The sequence below is a fragment of the Ctenocephalides felis genome, unplaced genomic scaffold (genome assembly GCF_003426905.1).
Source record: "Ctenocephalides felis isolate EL2017-DRISC unplaced genomic scaffold, ASM342690v1 CF-g0.4_SCAFFOLD_01170, whole genome shotgun sequence".
Taxonomy (NCBI): domain Eukaryota; kingdom Metazoa; phylum Arthropoda; class Insecta; order Siphonaptera; family Pulicidae; genus Ctenocephalides; species Ctenocephalides felis.
The window spans coordinates 11,268,637-11,291,883 of NW_020537324.1; the positions used below are offsets into that span (position 1 = coordinate 11,268,637).

The 23,247-nt window shown below is 27.3% G+C and overlaps 1 protein-coding gene across 1 annotated transcript in view; it reads right to left on the minus strand.

The window, feature by feature from the left end:
* Window positions 1-989: 989 nt before the first annotated feature.
* Window positions 990-23,247, minus strand: part of LOC113368031 (synaptotagmin 1-like) — a 40,048-nt gene continuing 17,790 nt past the window's right edge. Inside the window, exons 5-10 of the mRNA XM_026609596.1 lie at window positions 22,043-22,135; window positions 15,834-16,028; window positions 13,687-13,863; window positions 7,447-7,564; window positions 5,498-5,631; window positions 990-1,216 (exon numbers count right to left, since the gene is read on the minus strand). Coding sequence (XP_026465381.1) covers window positions 1,025-1,216; window positions 5,498-5,631; window positions 7,447-7,564; window positions 13,687-13,863; window positions 15,834-16,028; window positions 22,043-22,135 — 909 coding nt within the window. The 3' untranslated portion in view covers window positions 990-1,024. The remainder of the gene's footprint in view (window positions 1,217-5,497; window positions 5,632-7,446; window positions 7,565-13,686; window positions 13,864-15,833; window positions 16,029-22,042; window positions 22,136-23,247) is intronic.

The window sequence follows — 23,247 nt, forward strand, 5'->3', positions numbered from 1 at the left end:
TTACTTTGTGGACCTGTGTAATGATTTGAAAATGTTGAAATATATTGTATAAGAAAAGGTTAGGGGCTTGCCGTCTCGTACAGCAGTGTTACTGCGAATAATATTCTCGTAGCGAAGGGTTCAATAAAGCAATTATAATTGCACTACTAAGTATTCAATTGAAATGTACTATTTAATACCTACGTTTACCCAAATTAGAAAATATGGTGTTCTGGCAAGGTTTCTAAGAAATCGTCTTAAGAGGACAACTATTGTGAAATTTTCAAAAAATCGAATTTTCAATTTTTCCATATTTCGATAGGTTATACCTTTAAAAATAACATACCAAAATTTTAAATCGATTTTTGAGTCACAGCCATTTAAAGAGCATATATATAGTATATGTGTATAACGATCATTTTATCTTTAAACGCGTTTTTCTCGAAGCAGCATTTTCCGAATTTGCTGCAGCGATTACTCAAAAACAAATGATCCGATCACTACCAATTTTCTTTACAATATTCTATATATTTATCCGTAAAATGAACTATCGATTTTTTGATCGGATCAAAAATCGAATTTTGGCAGTCCAAAAATGACCAAAAGTTTGGGTAAAATTCGACTTGTCAATTTTTGATTTTTTTTTTTTATCGTAGTTCATCTTACAGACAATATTATCTAGTTTAACGAGATTTTTTTTTTTTAATTTCATCCACGTAGAAGGCCGGAATAACTGCAGCAGTGAACGTTGGAGATCGACGATAACTTAAAAAATAATTAATTTTTTTCTTCAAAAATTTTACTATGTATTCTTAAAACATGTGTAAATATATTCCTAAAATTGAAATGATTGGTAAATTAGTTTTTTTAAAATAAATTCCCAAAAATCACCTTTTTTAGGCGGTTACACTAGTTGTAGCCCTTAACGGGATTTCAATGTATCTATTACAATATTCAACTGTAGTAGAGTCCACAATTAATTTCTATCCCAAAATCCACCCTCATTTACCTTTTTATCCCCAGCATCCTAAGGGTCGGGGCCAGTTTAGTCCTTCTTATCGTCTTCGGGGTCCTTGAGCGTGTGCCACTGCGCGATCGGCCTGCGAGGCGACGCCAGCATGTCAGACCAATGGCGCAACTCCGTGCCAGATGCATTGTAGCCCAGCACCACTTTACCGATAGGTTCTGATGTGCCGATACGATCGTAATCCACCACGGTTACCATCAGGTTCACTTTCTGCGGAACGAAGTGGAAGAAACCGCGGAAATCGCGGATGAAGGCGGTTAAGGGATGATAGTATATATATATATGTGTATATTTATAAAACCGACTTGATAATCATTCTTTTGGAATGTTTTTTTCGCGAAACTGCCGAATTTGAATGTATGGGTATGATAAAATTCTTATCGAAGCAGAATTAATCATAGCTGTTTTTGAGATTTTATTGCAATTTTTTAAGGTAGCCATTAGTGGCTAGTTTGTTTCTCACGTACATTTTTTTTCAATTTTTTTTTTCATTCTTACTTTCATTTTTGGAACAGTAAATCAAAGATAAAAGTTCTTTCGAAAAGTTTTTTTTGCAGATTTGACGAATTTGAATGTATGGGTACAAGGTACAGTTTTATCGAACCAGAATTAATCATAGCTGTTTTTGAGTTTTTGCTGTAATTTTTTAAGTCAGCCATTGGTGGCTAGTTTGATTTTTCACGTACATTTTTTGGTTTTATTTATTTTTTATTTTTTCTTTCATTTTTGGAACAATAATCAGAGATAAAAGCTCTGTGAGCAGAAACTTCTCCATTATGCTGCTTTTCAAATGTTAAGCTTTTAATATTTAAATTTGTCTGTTTTAAGATAATTGTTTGATTTCAATATTATCTGCAGAAAATATTAATTTTTACGCCAGTTATTTTATCAAGAATTCGAATAATTAAACGTTAATTATATGAATAAAAATTTAATAAATCCACACACGGTAGTCAAATATTTCGAACCCCGAGAGGCGATGAATCCATCTTGTTTTTCAATAAAATCTTAGTATTTATTAATACTAAAAAGCAAATAATTTTCAAAATTACTAAAATTAACTAAAAGAGTTTATCTTATTGGCCAAGATTTGACCAGGGCTTTTTCTATTTAACCCGGGACCATTAGGGGTAGGGGATACAATGGTATGAGTATATAATACCTGTAACTTATAATAATAAAAGAGACTAGCAAATGTAACGAGAGAAGATATCATAATCTAAATAGTGGTTTTATTCACATATCTTGTAGTGATGGAATGAGATGGTGATAGATCAGAATATTTATAATTTACGGTCCGCTTATATCAAATTAATCATAGTCATCCTCACCATAATTGTCTAAAATGCGACTCGAAATGGACCAATTATGATGAGGATTACTATGATTAATTAGATATAAGCGGACTGTAAATTATAAATATTCCATCACAATAAGATATGTGAATAAAACCACTATTTAGATTATGATATATATTGAACTTTACTCTACAACCTTCTTCTCTCATTACATTTGCTAGTCTTTTTTATTATTATAAGTTTCAGGTATTTATACTCATACCATTGTACCCTACCCCAAAGGGTCCCGTGTTAAATAGAAAAAGCCCTGGTCAAATCTTGACCACTTATTAACATTGAAAACTATGCTTTGGACTTGTTTTTTTAAATATTACATTTTTTAGCGAAAAACGCTGAAGAAAAAAAAGAAAAATAGATTAGAAAAAATAATGTTTAAAAACAAAGTCAATATTTCAAGGAAGTAGATAGAGATTTAGATGTGTAGATTCAGTTATCGGTTAATTACCCAAATACCTCTCATAAATAAAACTTTCCTGAGAAAAAATAGATTTAAAAAATAGAAGTAAAACACATCGAATGATCATCAAGCCGTTTATCACATCTGATAAATGCAAAATTTTCTAATAATTCTCATAATATTGCAGCTTATTTACTGCATTTTCCTTAAACTTGGTTTTATCTACAATTAGAAAATTTTGCTCCACAATTCATAGCTATTCATTACTTGGTAATACATCAAACATAGATACGACCCCTTGAAACAAGAGAAATAGTTAGGATACTTACTTTTTAAGTGGTACATTTAACATAAACATTCAATCTTTACTATTGTATTGATTAAGTATCAATATATTTACATTATGCTTTTCATTATTTATAGTGAAATACTTAATTTATTTTAAATTGCCTTGTATCCAACTCTTGCATAATCGAATAAAAACTAATCTGATCTTTTCATTGATTTTTGATATTTTCAACATAATACAAGATCAGAAATCAATTTAGAGCAAATGGAAAATATGCATTTTTTAACTTATTTAGTTGCTTTTTAAAATTTATCGTGTATAAGAGTATGAAAAACCTCTATATTTATACAACCTTATTATTCCAGAAGTAGGTACTTAGCAATTCAAATTAATTATATATTCTTTAATAAATAATGTCAAGCATAATTGTGTATAATACTCTTTGGAAGAGTTATCAATACAATACACAGTTACAGGTAGCAGTATATGGTAGAATGACTTGGAAGAGTATTTGTGTCACTTTAAGTTTCAGTTTTTTTATGATTTCGTATAAAGCTTTGGAAGACAGATTAGAGAAGAGTTAGTGAATGATGGTGCAGAAATATGTTATGAAATGCAGGAATAATGTTTGTTAGGATAAATGATTTTTGTCGTTGTTTTGGTGATGTAGGTTTATAGATGTTGAATTGAAAATTTTCGATAAATGTTATATATAGTGGATGAGCGTTTTTGTAAATATGAGAATTTTATTAAAAGTTGAAAATTTAGTTTCGAGTCAAATGATTTACTCATGATTTTCTTTATTTAATGACTTATCTAATATTTTAAATCTGAAATATATCGGTAAATTTACAAAATTTGAGTTTTAAAAATATTACTGAGCTTTTTGGACATAACTCACTTTATTTTAGCACTTTGTGTTAGACACATTTAATGCTTACAAAAATAAGGATAATTGCTTAATTTTTTAATAATAAAATTGGAAAAAGATTTATTACTTTATATAATTTCTATATGATAAATTATTGTATCATTTATATTTAATAATCATATAAACCTTATTGGATAATATGACTCGCTGATTTCTTTGTGATTTATATAGAAAAGTTAAAAGTTAATTATCAAAACAAATACTTTGGGGGGACTAATGAAAACAATCAAATAGGTAATTATGAAAACAAAGATATTACACAACACACAAAACAAACAATTCCAAAAATACTTTTTGGGAATTTATAAAAAAAACTCGTTTGTACACAGAATGATCAATGGTTTATATTGTCAGCAATTGAATCAAAAAATTTATTGACTTTATACGAAAACAACACGTCGTAAAAATAAAATTTACAATCTGTTTCATTGTTAACCTTTTAAATCAAATATTTTTTTCCACAAATTTCTGATTCAATTGCTTTTCAATATATAATACAACGAAATATATGATACATCAAATCACACAAAAACAGCTGAATAAACACTGAATGCACAACGAAAAGGATTTCTATTGATTCTTCCAAAGCTATAATACGATACATAAATAGTGGCTCAAATACAGAAATAAACCATTTGGATTCACTGTGCAAAGATAAAAAATACTAACTGAGACGTAGGTAGAAAAATAAAGAAAAACATCAAGAACTTGCGAAACCATATTATAATTTTTTTTGAATATTTTGCTCTATCAAGGGCTGTCTGGGCTCAAAGTAACTGAGCTTTTTTTGCTCTATTTATTACATACATTTTAAAAACTGCCCCTCTAACATATAGAGGCAAGTGAACAATTTCGGTTCAAAGTGCATCGTTATTGCAAATGTTCATAAAACTGAAAAATTAAGAATATAGGCAGAATAACGTTGCAAGATTGATTTCCAAATATGAGCATCATTTTTAAAGAGCGTTTTGCACATAATATAATAATAAGTTTTTGACTGCATTTCACGTCAAATTCGATATTCAAGTTACTAGTTTCAAGTATAAATCTTTAAATAATAATCGATAAAAATTACATATTAGTTTCAAGTTAAGCATTTTGTACTTATTTTTGGTTTATTCTTTAACACAAACAATTTTGAACGTGTTCTAACCATTTTCAACCATTTCTAGTCAAATGCAATTATTAGACTATTATTTTCCTGAGTTACGATTCCAAGTATGATTTTTTTAATAGACAATAATTTTGACTGACCGAAATTTTTGTTAGATATTTATCCTACAATGGATAACAAGTGAATCTTTAGGAGCAAAAGTAAAGGCTTTAAAAATACAAAATCATCCGACCACGATTTTGAGATTGACAGAGTTTCGTTCAGCTATATAATGAACCTTTACTTATAATTGATTAGATACTTTGCATCAGTGAATTCTAAAAGGTCGTTTGGAAAATACATCGGGTTAACATCGAAAAAACGTTTCCCGTTCAACAACAAATCATTCCACATATGAAGTACCTGTATCTGTTCGAATGGAACTTCGAATGTAAACGACTCATTATAGTACGGATTCAGCGTGCACTTTTTAATGCTCGTCTTCTTTTTCTTCAGTCGCTTTCCATTCTGCATCAGCGCTATTTTCACGTACGGATCTGGGATAAAATAATAAAAAATTATTTTATATTTATTACAATTTCAATTTTTATATTTATTGCATATTTTGGTAACTATCCTAATAAATAATTGCATTAACTGAATCACAAAATACCGACGAGAAGATTGATAAAATAAGTCACCTGATTTCATGTGAAAGAACTTCTGAACAAAATCTATAAATGTATCTCATTTGAAAAACCTTCAAAAAGCCTTGAAAAATTTGCTCATAGACTCAAAGAATTGATTACTAGAATTTGATTGTAATCAGAAGAGGCAAAATTTTTTATATATGATAAATATTAATATCACTTAATTGCAATTATAAACTGTACTATAAGTAATGACATAATTTTGTATTAGAAGTGGTACGAATATTAATTTTGTTGATTTTATATATTCATTGAATATTATAATATGTTTCTCTCTAGATTGTTTTATTAGATTTATAAGAATGTACTCTCAAATTTTATAATTTCTGTTAATTTCTTATTCAAAATGATAGTAATTGATGTTATAGAGTATAATATAATATTCCTACTAATGTCATAAAGAAATTCTAACTAACTAATTCGAACTAACTCAAATTGTATTTTAAATTAGGTATATTCGTTAAATAATTAACTTCAAATAATTAATATTCGTTCGAGTATAACGATATTGAACAACCCGTGTTATATAGAGTTATATAAAACCTTCTTACCAAAGGAGAAGTTTGTCTTTTCCAGAAAATCCGGTTTACTTTTTTCATTTTTTTAAACGTCTCAAGTCATTTATGATTCAACAAAACTTTACCTTTTGTCAACCTTACCTCAAAAAGGCTAGTAATGGATGCAGAGTATAATATAATATTTTATACTAATGACATCAAGAAACAAACTCACTCAAATTGTATTTTTTAAATTAAAGAATTTTCGTTCGAGATTAACAATATTAAACACTCCGTACTATATAGAATAAAAACCTTCTTTCGTAAGGTGAAGTTCGTTTTTTCCAAAAAATCTAATTTTATTTCTTCATTTTTTGACACTTCAAGTCATTTTGAGTCGTTTTAAACTAAAATTGAGAAAAAAGGGTGTGTGTATATTCATGAGTGCGTGTGAGTCAAAATTTGACCTTTTATCAACGTTTCCTCAAAAAGGCTAGTATTTGATGTAGAGTATAATATAATATTTTTTACTAACGGCATCAAGAAACAAAGTAACTTAAATTGTATTTCTTTTAACACTCCGTGCTATATAGAGTAAAAACCTTCTTTCCTAAGGAGAATCTCGTTTTTTCCAGAAACTTTGATTTTATATTTTCATTTTTTCTAAACGCTTCAAGTCGCTCTGAGTGATTTGATACTAAAATTAACAAAGAGGATGTATTATATTAATGTGCGCGCGTGACTAAAATTTGATCTTTCGTCAACGTTTTCTCCAAAGGGCTGCACTAATTTCCTAAATTTAAGTCATTTGAAGGAACTCGATATGGACTTGCGTTAATTAGATTTTGCCAGACGATCAGATTTTGCCAGACGATTAGATTTTGCAGAGAAGTGAAATTTTATTCGTTTAAATTTTTGCTGAACCAATTTTGAATAACTAAAAACTGTTTGTGATCAGTTGGTAATCGTGCTGCTTAGTTTTTGGATACAAATCGGTTAGGCCATTTTATTGTAATTAATCATATTCGTTGGATGATCGAGTTCATGGTCTATCATAAATTTATTTGCAATTCTTTTTCTTCAAATAGTTATGAAAAACCAGAATTGCAGTAGAAATAAGAGCCCATATTAAAATAAATTTCACAAATTATTTTCTTTTTCGAACCTGATAAACCACCGACATCCATTTTCTTCAAATTCTTCGCCTCCAAAATGACGACGGTGAGTTTGCCTGCCGTGGGCACGTAGCGCAACGAGAAGCAAATGTCCCCGAGCTTGTTGTCCTATAAATCGGTGTTTAATAAGCACCAATAAACTTTTATTAGTTTACCTTAAATTAACAATTAAACACAAACTCATAATCATCATTTAATATATAAAATATCAATTAATAATGTATAGTATGAAATCAAAAGGACGTGAAGTGTAACATTTTAAGATTATCAATGTTGAGTAATTTTTTTAATTATGCCATTACGATTAGATTCCACATCGGTCGTGATATACAACGATTTAAAAAACACATTTATAGAAACATATCATTAAATATATTCAAAAATAATAGTTTTAAGTAACGTTCAGTACTAGAGATAGTGTTTTAAATAGAGACAACATATAAATATTTTTTATAATTTTGTGAGGTGGAGCAACGTGAAGCATGAATTCATATAATTATGAAAAAATGGTAATAGTTAGATATAATCATATGAATAAAATTATAACAGTTCCTCTATAGCTTTTCAAATTATTGTTGTGATAAACATTAAATATTGATATTGCAAATTGTTTTAATGCCATGTAAGGAATAATTGAAGACTTTTATGCAGGCAGCTATAAATTAATTTTTTTTATTAAATTATGTGAAATTTGCAAGATTTGCAAAAAGACTGACAAATAATTTTGTACTTTCGATTAGAAAAGTTGCAATTGAGATATGTCACAAAATAATTGAACCATTTCTCGAAGCCAAAATTACTCAAGTAAATTACTTGAGTTTGCTAATTAAGAATTTTCACGATTGAACGACTTGGAATTATGATTCAGGAATCCACGAGGGTCATTGTTAATTAGTTGCTTCATTATTATTCTTATTTTTGGAATTTATTCTTGAAAATATGGGATTGTTTCGTTAAATTGATGTATTCGTTAAATTATTTTAATTTGAATTATTATAAAAACCTGCATATTAAATAAATAGAGAATAGACCTCGATACATTACGTTATGAGTATTTTTTACAAATATTTTATACTATTTTTTTCTCTAGATTTTAAATTTGGCCGAAATATTACTTGTTAGTAAGATATGAGAGTCTAAACTTTATATGGCGCTGAAACAACTGCTCAATTTTGTACAATTTTTTTACTCATAATTTTATGAATTCACATCAAAAGTGATTCGAACAAATCGACATTAATAAGTGTGTGTTTTACCACGGGACGTACATCTAAATGAGAAAGTGTGTTGCTTTTGACAAAACAGCTTCTATTTAAAAAAGTGGTGTTGCCATTTAAATACACTAGAACAATAATATTCAAGTCAGGAATGGGGCTTTTTAAAAACTAGTAGGAGATTTGTAAGTTTATATATAGAGTGTAAATAGAGGGGCATTGCATTGGGTTACATTTGGTTAATTTTATAGCTGTGTTATCACCTAGAAGCAATTCACCCCAGTAAGCAATGACTAACGTTGAGAAACACTGGCAACTGATGTAAATTAATAAATTTAATATAATAATGAGGAGATAGAATATTATAAAAATTACTGATTACTATTATTAAATTACTGATATGATAATCAAAGATAGAATATACTTTGTATCTAAAAAATAATTCTTTTCACTATCAATTATAATTTTTTTCATTTTTTTTATTTCTTACATCAGTTTCCATAGTGCAAATTTTCATACAGGCGCCACTGATTTCCTCAGTGGAATAAAACGTCACTGCATTTTCTAAAATTATACGCACGAAAACACCAATAAAACTCTAAAAAGAAATAAAAGTACAACAATTGATCTAACACAGTTCAAAGATAACTAAAAATAAATAAGGTACTTTTTTGCTCTTTCAATAATTTACATTCTATACAGGTAGTCATAAGGCACATTTATAAGCCAAATTTTGTTGTTTGAAACTAATTTTGGTATTAACAAAATAATGAAAAAGTGTAATTTGAAATATAACTACTTTTTATAGTTTTGGTTAAATTTAATTTTTGTTCAAACACCCAGATCAGCCCTGTTAATCAAAATAAAATTTAAGCTACAACATGTAATTTTAACTAAAGGTTTGTCATCTAAATTCTATGTTTTTGAACTATAATAATATATATAAAAATTGACATTAATTCATTTTTATAGATACTTGTAAATACACTATTATAATGGACTAAACACTTCTATGAATTAATCTCAACTTTGGATATAAAAATAAAAATAAATGGTTTATGAAAATTATAAACTGATTTAAAACGTTGAATTTTGAATGATTTCGTAAATTTCGTAAAAAATGAAATGAAATTAGTTTTGAGCGCTTTTCGAAGATTTTGATGAATCTACCTGTAAGTTATTGAAAATATGATTTTTTTATCCAAATGATTTGTGAGAAATGCGCTCAAAATATATTACATGATGTATTTTTATAACTACAAGTAACGTTTTTAATTATAATAAAAATGATAAATATAATTGTATTTTATACGACTCACTTGTATATGGAAGGGACACTGTTCACATCTCTGGGATATTACTATACAACTTTCAGAAACTAATTGGAAGCATGCTCAAGGCAATAGAATTATAGAAAAGTAGTGAAAATTATAGAAAAGATTAGAAAAAATTCTATAAGATCAGAGCTGTATTAAAAATTTACTGTCTAGTAAAAATGTTGAGTAAGGTATATGCAAAATTAGGAATTATCAGCACGCATTAAATATCTACTAATATGGTAAATTTGGCAAAATCGTATATGTTAAAAGCTTTTAGCGACTAAAAAAAGCAATCATCGTTCTGGTCAAAATATTGTTTTTAGTAAATGATTTAGTTTAAATACAAACTGATTGCATACAAATATAATTCGAGTCGACTTATTATAAAATTTAATTTTGCTGTCTATAAGGATTTGTTAATAATATCAGAAAGCGTATTAGTTGGTCTACTTATAAATATGATACAACATGCTAAACTAACAACAAATTTGAGTATGTCAACAGCACAGATGTTGAAATATTTTTATTTCTTCTATTTTTTTTATTTTATCTATTATTTTTTACTCAAATTTGTGAAAGGTTTATTCTAAATCTATAGGATAGAAAAAAAGTAATCAAAATCGTGCATCAGCCGCCACACATAACAAATTACTAAAGGTTTTCGATGAAATTCAATCGCCATGCAAATATTTCTACTAGCAAAAGGATTCTATGGCATGAAATAAATTAACGATAAGTCGAGTAAATGGCCAACAAGAGAAATAAATGTATTTTTATATATTTTATTTTAAAATTATTTTGGGATGGAAAATTTTATATTAGTTTATTGTAGTGCAAATTAAGCACTCATTTGTGTTAATAAATTTACAGAATTTAAAGAAATTGTGTAAATATTGTGTCAAATCAAAAATAAGTATTAATTTTGGTCAGTAAGATTCAGAAATAACAAAAAAGTTCAAATCGTTACTTATACAAAGTGTACTTGCGTAATTAGTTAGGCAAAATTTTGCTCGTTATTTACTTTTATATCTTAAAATGATTTAAGCTAATATTGATTGAATTTTTAAATGATTCGCAATATTAAATTCCTTGAATATAATTTTGGGAATATTTAAATAGGAATTTCAAATTCGTAGTATGTAAATGGAAAAAAGTGATTGGTAAAAAAATGTTCAAAAAAGGTTCGAAAAATACGTGTTAATACATTAGTGTAATAAGTAATATTTGGCATCGTTTTAAAATTCATTTATACCTAATAAAATATATGTGCATGAATAAATACAGTTCCAACAAAGTAATCCATAATTGCAAAAATCATTTATTATATTTTCAATATGAATTCCAATCTTGACTAACATTGCAATTGAAGATACTTTGTCGTTTTGTTCCAGCAATGGACATTTCTTCCACAAATATTTATTGCTGGTTTGTACTGTATTAATCAATCAATTAAATCAATTATTGTCAACCAAATTATCAAGAAATACTTACGTGTGAATGATTTGATTTGATTATTTTTGATTTTTGAAGCGGCATGCAAATGTCGACGAGACAACCATTACACAGGCCAAAAGCACAGCAGAGATAATATGAGAAAAAGAGAAACATGATCACGTCAATTGCACCATATATATTTATAGATTTATAAATATATAAAAATCATATTTATATAATATATGATATATATTATATATTTTATAGATACAGAATTGGATGAATTTTTTGATCAAGAAAAAGCGCTTCTCATTTTTGCAGCGGTTAAAATTAAGGTACTTCAAATTCTTCCAATTCTATAGAGTAAATTAAAAAAACGCACTTCATATCGCAGAAAAATATGTTGATGATATAAGTATCTATAAAAAAATTGAATATCCAAAAATTGTTCTACAAAAAAATGTTCGGCTGAATATTTAAACTTCATGGCACTGATTTAATAAAACATTCAAAAAATATGCATACGTCGTTCTTCTCCGTGCAAACTTCTTTAATCTATGCAATAAAAAATGTTCCGCAATTTTAACAAATTGCGATTTTGCAAAAAATATTATTACAAAATCATTCGCCAAATTATGTCGTTCGTTTTTAGCAAAACCTGAAAGAAAATGGTTACTGGCACCTAATTATATACTGCATTCCATACTCAAAAATACGAAATGAAATTCTTAGCAAGAATAAAATAATTAATAATTATTTAAATATAATGTTAGAAGTATGATTCAATATATGTATATTATAAAATATAAATTTAAATGCGTATGTAAGGACAATAAAATTTATCAGATTTCAAACCAAAAGGAAAAAGCGCATAATATTAGATCTTGGTTTAAAATCTGATGATTATAAAGGATTTATTAAAAATTTCCAGAAAATTAACCACGGGCCACCGTAGAAAATGGTATATGATATTATTTTGATACTTAAATATCTTTCACTAAAGAATTAAATATATCAAACATATATGAATAGCGTTTTCGGGTGTATATAAATAATAAAACTCAATTTCTTTAGTTTCTATCTTGAAATGGCTAAATAAATCTTATTAATTAGTCTCACCGACCGTGGTTAATTTTTTCCAAATTCTGCATCGATATTTTGTAAAATGATATTATGTATGGTATGTACTTATTTTTTCTAAAATTAATTATTATTATTTTCAACACAATTAATATTTATTATTTTTCTCTATAAATCCTTTATATATTTTGTGTTTTTCGGTACGAGAAAAAAGGTCTGAACTGGGTGCCAATATCTGTGCTTGATATAATTTCATGAATATCATTTGGGGCGTTTTTTGCAAATAGAATTATGTGTTTGTTTTGAGAAGAAATTTATTTAAAAATCATATCAGAAATATATTATACGTACCATAATTGATTGTACCTATAAAATCTCTATTTTTGTAAAATTGAGTGGTTTGGTAAACGGAATTAGAACTTATGTGTTTTTATGATAATTGAAATTGAAATTGGTGGTATGAAAAGATACCTTACGGTAAATTGATTATATGGTAATCTTGATTTTCAAAAATATTTTTTTTTGTTTATTATCTTATTATTCTTTCGAATAACGATCGGAATATAATCAGAAATTCGTGTATACACAGAAGAAATGAATTCAGGGGCCAAATCTCAGAACAAAATAGTTATGTTCTGTTAACGGTTTCTTTTGTTGAAAAATCGCATGAGTTGGTAGTCACAAACCAAATGCCAAAAAGCTATGTCTTTACTCTTCATCGTGCTACATATATTTTTCCAAAATCTAACCTCCAAATGTCTCAAATATTAAATACCAATGTTATCACAAGTGCAACTTTTTGTTGTCACTTATGGTGTACACGTGACGTCAAGCTAATGTGTTATCCTGGCGTTAGTACCATTTGGAGGATAGGTCTTAGAAGTAGTTTTAGTATAAAATACTCGATTCAACAGCAAAGACAGCTCATTCACAGTTCGTGACTACCAACTCATGCGTTTTTTCAACAAAACATAATTATTTTATCCTAGACTAGGCCCTTCAATTACGGTAATCCCCTACAAAAAAGAAAAATTAATAAACCCGATCATAAAAACATATAATTCTATTGAATTTTTATTTCCCGGATGTCTGTTTTATAAAAGTATAAATTATCAATAATATTTCCTTTACATTTCCCTATGTTACCTGCTTTTGGAGGTAATATTTTGGTCATCAGTCATACCTGTCCGCCTTCGCCTTCGACGCTCTGCAATTCGCGCCATTCCTCGATGGTTTGCGCCAAATCCACTTGACACAGAGGAACCTTAACTTCGCCGATTTGGTCGTGTTTGCTGAACCGATCGAAGTCAAATATCGCAAAGACTAGAGTTTTGTTCATTGCGTCCGCGTAAGGAACGCCCTGGGGAAATAAATAATATATATTGAAGATAGACTTTAAATGCATACTAAAAAATTAACTGCCAAATTTCTGGTACCAGAAATTAAATTAAAATAAAAGTTTAGAATATCTTGAAAACATTCGAAAATTTTGAATGTTCTTTGAATCATTCAAATCGGTTGATCCGAGTTCCCAAAATGGTCGACGAAAATTTGTATCCGCACACACACACATACATCAATTTTTTCTAATGTATGTCAAAATGTTCAGAAACCTTTGAAACGTAAAAATAAAAAAGAACATTTTATTTTTATGTGATATAGTTTTTTTAACAGCGATTGGAAACATGTTTGCTATTGCCTCTCCTAACCTAGTATTTCTCAAGAGGGAATCTTGCGCTTATTTAATCTTTTGTAGTCTCTATATATTAGATTTGTCTCTAATAGTGTTGACGTGTATGTGTTGCAGCAATGCCCACTTCTATAATCTTTTATATGTTTTAAGTCTCAGTTGGACTCTTCTTCAGTGGATAGAACTCAATAATTCCAAATTATTATAAATAACACAAAAACTAGAATTTTTGGGTTCTATCCACCAAAAAAGAGTCAAACTGGGACTCAAAACGTCTGAAAGATTATTGAAGTCGTTTTAGTTTTTTACTTGGAATTTTATTTGAGAAAACTCATCTACGACGCTACTATGGTCGGATTCAAAATGAAGTTCATTTTTCAATTATTTTCCAAATTATTAGCAATTTTATGGCATTTATATATTGTCATGTCGATAATTTGTCAAGTCAATAGTTGTCCAAATTATTGTATTTGTTGCTAAATTTTTCCTCATTTATAATTGGAAAATGTGAACTTGGTTTTTAACTTTCTTGCTCATATTAGAAGTTAAAATCGGGAGCATACTGAAGCCCTCAATAAAGCTTGAGATAGTTTTCAATATAATTAATAAAGCTTTATCAATGCTTTTATCAAAAGAGAAAAATGAATGAGTGTTTAAAATTCTGAACTAAATATGTATTTCTAAGTAAACTTGATAAAATTGATTAATGTAAAGAAAATAAGATACATATCAAAATTTGTTAACATCTTATTACAATTGCAATTATAATTTCTTCAATATCGATTTGAAAACTGTTTAACTCTTCACATTTTTTACAAATTTAAATACAAATATTTTTTCAATAGTATCTTTATATATAGTATTTTTCATAAAATAGTCATCAACGACGGAATAAAATGTTGCATAAAATATATTTTTTAATTATTTCTAATTATCTTGTATTATTTTCTCTATATTTCAGAATGTCTATAAATAATCTTTTTAATTCAAGTAAAATATATTCGCACTTTATAAAAAAGTTATAAGCAGATAATAAGCTTCATATATTATGAAACACAAACTTTCTAAATAAAAACGATCAATTTGACTATTATAAACAAAATTTCAGGAAAAAAAATTGGTAAAATCGGTAATATTGCAATTGCAATTGTAATTCGTTTTTTATTGATATTGAAACTCTTTGAACTTTTAAAATTTTCTCATAAACTGCAGAATGAAGTATTACATTATATTTACTAATTAATTTATACATTAATTCTAGTTATTATTCTATTCTTATTATAATATTTTGTGCCAGTAAAATATATACCATTTCATATGAAATCTGATGTATTCTCATTATATCAAATTAAATGTGATGAATAATAAATAGATAATAAAGGTCAATTACCATTATTCAAGGGAATTCGAACGTGAATTGAAACTTTAAATAAATAGAAACTAAAAAATAGTCATTCAAAAGAACACTTTGTCTTGCTTTTCTACCATGAGTACTAAGTAAATTCAATCACGTATCCGTTAAATAAACTTCTCTCAGTGCTTTTTCCTGTTCTAGAAACAATCCAGTAAACAACACCTTCGCAAAACATATCACTTGTTTTTCCGCCGGGAAAAGTGCAAGAGTTGCAATTGATACTGACCTTAAATGTGAAAGTCTCATTGAAGACAGGACTCAAGGTCTTCCGATGGACCTTGGTTTCGAATTTCTTCTTCTTGTCTGGCAGCAAATAGACCTTGACATAGGGGTCGGATGTGCCACCCATATCCAGCGCGGGCAACTCTTCGGCTTGTATTACGGTCACAGCCAAGGAGTTTGAGTTGAAGTCGTACTCCAACTGTTCAATTAAGAAATAATGATCTCATTAATTAAATTGATTTATTCGATTCAGTTAATTAAGAGGTTTTCAGACTCGTTGTCTCTAACCTTCATTAAAAGTTTGTAAATACATGTTTTTATTGGAGTTGTTGATGGTAAATGACATACGTAAACATTCTATTTGCCTACTACAAATTTCCTAATATATATGCAACCATCAATTTGATTTATTTGAAAATTTGTTAGATTTTCCTAACAAATTCTTCAGAAAAATTCACCTAATTTCTTGGATCATCCTTGACTACAAAACAAACTCATCAGCTCATATCATAACGATTTATTTTAATTTCATATTAATAATTTCATTATGATGACTCAAAGATTGATCCAAGTTAATAATTTTAGTAACAAATAATTTCACTTGTAACTAACCATTTTATCAATTTATTCCAAAAAATAACACCATTATCATTTAATTAATTTTCCTCAACCTAAGCGCTATCAAAACAAGAACGTGTTTATTCAAGTAACCCCTGCAAATAAATTACGTTACTGAGGACCTTATCAAATTAATTTTTCATGAGATTTATGAAGCGGAATAAAAAATGTAACAGAAAATTACAAATAAAAATAAAATGGTTGAAAATATATTTATCATTCAAATTAATGCAGCGTTTGGTAATCAATCTTATATAAAATTAATGAAATGTAGAAGGATCTTATGAATTGAGTTAACGTAATGATGATAATAATATAATTTTGAATCTCAGACATTTGTATATCAGACGGGTTTTATATATTATTCAATAACTTTTTGTGATAAATATAACCAGGGTATTTTTTCTGGTTTGGACAGCTGGATTTTTATACATTATTCTTAAACTATGTATATTATAATATATAGATTTTTGTATTATGAGTGGAACAAATATTAATTATGTAAATCACAATACACTACACTTTATATCTTTGAACTCTTATTTTTCAAGGTTTTTAGGCATGTGTAATTAAAAGCAAATATCTTTTCATAAAAGGCATCTTTGTTGGTAATAAAAAATTAAATCATATTTCAAAAAAATGTTGATATATATTGCACTTTCATATGTTTCGGTTCCCAATTTGACTAATATTCAGTGGTAAAACGCACAAATTATTAAAAAAACAAAAACACAGAATACAAGGCTTGATTAATTACCATATATATGAAACAAAATCACATAAAAAAATATTTTATAATTTATTTTAACAGTTTCACATACGAGGTGTGTTCAAAAAGTACCCGGAATTACTAATAATTAAATTTCGCGGGTCTGGAGTGTCTGATTGTCAAAATTTTTTTTTATTGTGTTGGTATACATGCCCCTAAAGTATGATGAAATTTTCAGCTATATTCACTGTTTACTTTGTCTGTGGTAGTCGCTAAGGTTCGACGTGTTTTTCTGAGCTCGGCGATTTTTACAATGGAAGAATTGAAAAGTCAAAGAATTTGTATTAAATTTTGCGTAAAAAATGAAATAAAGTGTTGCAAAGTGCAAAAATTCACCAGATATGGCTCCGTGTGACTTTTTCCTATTCCCAAAGTTGAAGAGACCCATGAAAGGACGGCGGTTTTCCTCGATTGAAGAAAATCGCTGAGAGTGCTCAAGGACATATCAAAAAGTGAATATCAAGGGTGCTTCGAAAATTGGAAAAAACGCTGGCATAAGTGTATTATATCTGGGGGGGACTACTTTGAAGGGGACCACATTAATGTAGACGAATAAATAAATATTTTTTTGAAAAAACGAAAATTCCGGGTACATTTTGAACAGACCTCGTAACTCAACATGACTGTTGGTTATACTTCATTTTAGTTAAATTTTTCAAATTAATGATGTATGTAATTCCATTTTATAAATAAGGCCATTAAAAAAATTCTGTAATTATTGCACGAGCTTTTAACTTTTTTCAGTTTATAAAAGATAAACTATTTTGAAAAAAAAAAACTAAATCGACTTCCATAATCTTTTAGACATTTCTAGTCTCGGTTGAACTCTTTTTCTGTGGATAGAACCCAAAAATTCTAGTTTGGATAATAATTTGGATTTTTTGGGTTCTTTCCACCGAAAAAGTTTCAAACTGAGACTCAAAACGTGTAAAAGATTATTGAAGTGATTTTAGGTATTTTTTTCAAAATAGTTTGATGGTTTTATTAACTTTTTATTAAAAGAGTTAAAAACTGCGACTCAAAATCTATGAAAGAATTATTTAAAAAATACATAATATAGTCCTTTTTTTAAACCTTATCGAAAACCTGGGGTCTGCTGGACTCCAATGTCACCTTTAGCGACGATTTTTCACAAGTTTGCGCGTTTCCGAGCATTTTCAGACCTCATTATTTTTTTACTTAACAATGAAGGCTGTTGCATTGTTCAGGTTTTATTTAGACTAATATAACTTATCATTTATTAAAAATATGTAGGCGAACGTCGTTAAATAAATTATTAATACGAAATATATTAATGATCCTCGTTGATGTGTTTCATAAACTGTTTTATGAGTAATTAAGTTGATATTTAATGATACAGAAATTATCGCTTGTAATACAATAGTAATCCTCACCATCCAAATCTATGGAAAGAAAAACAAGCAGAATTACACCCACAGTTCCTTGATATAAAAATGTTATCGTTTCCCTATTTTATGTGATTATTATATTATTGGACCAAGTTGATTATTTTGACCCCCACAGAGATCATAGTTCGGGGTTTATTCCAGCATTTCATCGGGGTTGAATGGATAAGCAGCCGAATATGTAAATTATTCTAACACTATTTATAGAATAGCCAGTGCGCATTTCGTTTATCGATTTTGGGCTTGTGTGTTGATATTTGATTCTTAACGTGTACTAAAGTTTAACTGTACGATAATTTAAGAAAATTTAAGTGCTATGTGTATGCAGACTTGAGCATAAATAATTCAAGATATTAAAAGTGAACTAAATTAGCAACGTCAAATGTATTAATAATTCTTCAGTGGCCAATTTTAGCATTAGGATTGTTCGATATAGTTTCAAGTAGCAATTGGGCATGATTTATTAACAAAATATGTGGGATTAAGATTAATAAAGAATACTAAAATAAATAAAATTAATTTTGTACGTCTGGTCTTATTTAAAAACAGCCATATTAAACTTATACATTAGTTGGATGTTTTGAAACTAACATGTTTATCATCATTATTTCATTAAGTAAAATTAATTCAAATTAAATATACTCTTGTTTTGTGTAAAAAGGTGATACATTTTTAATAAGCAGTTTACAACATATATTTCTAAATAAACTTGGAATAAATTTGAAAAATTTAAAGAAAAGCATATATAGAGAAATTGGAGTAGGTTGCAAAATTCATTCTAAACCGATTTGAAAGCTTTTTAAACCCTTAAATAGTTTTGATTATAATTTGTGCATTATTGTAACTTGTATATTAGTTATTCTTTATGTTAAAAGTGAAATGAATTAGCAATCTCTATTGCGTTATAGAAATATTTTTATAATTCTGCAGTACTGATAGTTCTAAATAGTTTCAAGTAGTTCTTGGAATTGATTAGGAAAATGTACAAATTATTGGGAAGATTGAGATTACTAAAAAATTCTTTAATTAATATTGAACTTCAGATCTTATTTATACACACGAATATGTGTTCTTATAAATTAGTTGTTGGATGTTTCGAAACTAACTAAATCACCATTATTTTAATAACCAAAACTGCATTCGATATTTATCATCACCATTTATTATTTATTTATTGTTGGGTTTATTTTGATTATAAAGTTTGATATTGACTTTGTATGATCCGATGAGGGTAATTTAGATTCAATAGACATTAATAGTTTCTCTTTATACTAAATATACACTTTTTTCGATAATACAATTCGTGGAAACGCGTTAATATCATCTGGAACTAATCCAAAAACACGTATTTATTTACGTCGTCGTTCTAATTAGCTAATTCATGCTTTGTGGTGAATTGTGTTGTGGAAGTTTATGGACTATTTTTATAACTAATAAAAGTTCAAGATTAGTTCTTTATCTCAGTTTGTATGTGAAACGTAACGTGACTGTGGTACCCGATGGTCATGGTTGTTTGACGTCATTGTGCGAATCGGTATATACTTCAAATAAATATTGGAAAATGTATATATATATATATATATATATATATATATATATATATATATATATATAATCGATTAAAATTGTATTTGATTCATACATTTGAAAAATACTTCTACTGTCATCATTGTACAAATAATACAGGCACTTGAATTTACACTTTACGAGTGAGTAATTTGTTCAGCTCAATCAACAATTAACAAACAGAAACGCAAATAAATCGCAAAAAATATATTTAAAGATATAAAATTGATTGATTACCATCATATATACTTGTTTATCTATGATTACCATACATATTCATATATGTATATGTTAATAATTTTTAATTTGATTTTAATTGGCAATATTAAATTGATTAAGTTTCTAGTCATCATTTTAACGATTTTTAAGATTGATGTTACAACTTCTAGGAAATACATCGATATGTTAGTAATTTGAATTTCATATTAACATGTGCATTATTAGAGTCTAATAGTCGAGCACAATATCAATAAAAGATATGATTTTTTTAAATAAAAGATAAGATCATTTTAAAATTTATATTAAAATCGATATGATCCAGCTATAGTTCTAAACTTCAGGTGGAAAATTTGCTTTTCCTAATATTACAAACGCAAAAAACAATATTCCATGATACTATACTCTGTAAATAAATTATTACAATTTTTATAATTGTATAAATTCACAATATTGCCAAAGATTAACTTTCCCATTTCAACCATGTACTATTTAAGTTTTTACTTAGTCTACTCATTGCACACATATTCTTTATTTTTAATATTAAAATAGACAAGCTTTCCGCTGAATGATGTTTAGAACTATAGTCGAAACTATACTTGCATAGAATTAAAAAAAATTCTCTGTTTAAAGCTCTTAATGCATATATAAACATCAAATCTACCATCACTCAAAAATGTAATTGAAAATACCTTGGGCTATAGATGTTTTTGGTTCTTCCCGAAGAAGAAGTTTATGTTTTCATTAAAAAAAATCGGCTAGTTTTATGTTTTTTCGCCGTTTCAAGCCATTCTGAATCGAGTGAGACCAAATTTGCTCATAGTATCGCATCGATTTTAAAAAATCAAAAACTGTCCGAAAGCTATTAGTTGGGAATGATACTGATTAGTTTTAGGTGAAAATCTACCGAGCCGTTTTCTTGTAATTAACTGTTGAAAAAAATATTCAAGCCGATTTTTATGGAACATTTTTTGGCGATATATATCATGGTCTTATAGAACTTACTGAAATATTACAGCCTTAAGACAAGTAGTTTAATTTGAAAAATGCATCAAAGTTTGATAAAATGAGTAGTTTTTTTGACGTTAGCTAAAATTAAAATTAAATGATTTACTTGGTATAATAATAGAGTACTTGGTCTTAATGAACATACTAAACCATTAAATTTCTGCGGAAACTAGTTCAATTATAAAAATTATTGATTTTTGAAAATTTGCTTTTAAAAAATACTCCGAGTTAACGTGTTCGTTCGTTTTCAATTATGTGTAATAAATCCACTCGGAATACTTTTAATCACTCATAAATTAATTTATTTTTGATTGAATAAGTCGATTATTTACACATATCGGGAAGTTCATGTAACTTGCCTTAAAGCAAAGTATCAATACCAACTACAGTCTATTTATGTATTATCAGTAATTTTTCTCTATATATTTCTACGATACTAGTTTTTTTTTCTATATATTCTTAACAATAACATTATTTTCAATATCAGTCTCATAAAAGTATCATCAATTTATTATGAATTCATATATACGAATCAATAAATATAGACTGTTTTCATGACCTGATAAACCCAAAAATAAATAAAATGAATAATTTAATATAATTATTATTATTTTATTATGAGTTTCTTACCTTGAAGTTGAGTTTTCCTAATTTGATTTCGGCCGGTTTGTCTTCATCGGGTTCCTCGATGTTTTCCGTGAGTTCTTCAGTGTCCGGCTGAACCTGTAACGTGCGCAAACGGGTCACACAAATAACACTACAAAATTGTCCCAAAAGGTTGCCTTCACATTCTCAAGACACGAGCAATAAGATAAAGTTATTATAAATAAAATATTTATACGCGATTATAAAATACTTAATAATATTCATCAGAAAATATGTTTTGTTATTCCAAATTAGCTTTTGAAAAAATATTATTTGTAATCTTATATAAAATTACGGAAATAATGCAATTGTAATTTTATATAAAATTACGTACATTTTCATTCATAATTAATCATGATTATTAATACAATTCATTATTAAAAATGAAATAATTTAAAAATATACTTGCGTTATCCGAGCGGTTAGCGGTAAAAAATTTTATAAACACATATTTTTAGCGACTTATTTCTGTAGCTCTATAATTTAGAAAACTTTCTCAATTAGAAAAAGTTATTCAAGTAATAATAAGTAACATAACTAAAAATATATCATATCTTGTTGTTAAAATTTTTACGTTCTTATTCCTTAATAATTAATACACTGCTTTGATACGCTATTATAAATCTAACGTAACGTAGAAGGTGGTGAAATTTCATTATAAACTACTTTAGGAAATATTAAATTATATATAGTGGTATATATATATATATATATATATATATATATACATATATATTTATAACAAAAACACTACCATGCTTTTATGATGAAACTGATCGAAAATTTTCCAAATTAATAAGCTGTGATCTCGTGGAATATTGAATCATAGTTATAAAATCTTAAATTAAATAAATATTTCAATCTGCGTTTAAATTAACCTATTCAGGTAAGAAACCAAGATACTATGACCTTTAGTGCATATTTTGAAAATACTTCAATACGATTGAAGCTAATTGTGGTTTGTTAAATATAAAATTATTAATTTTTTATAACGTTTTAATCAATAACAAAATAATTGTTGTGAAACAATATATTTCTTGTGAAACAAAATTTTTCTTTCATCAAAATACCTAAAAAGTTGTACAAGAAAGAATTTATATTGTAAAAATACTTAATAATAATAATAATAATAATGATAGTAATAATAATAATAATAATATAAGATACTTAAACTTGTTAAAATATCATAA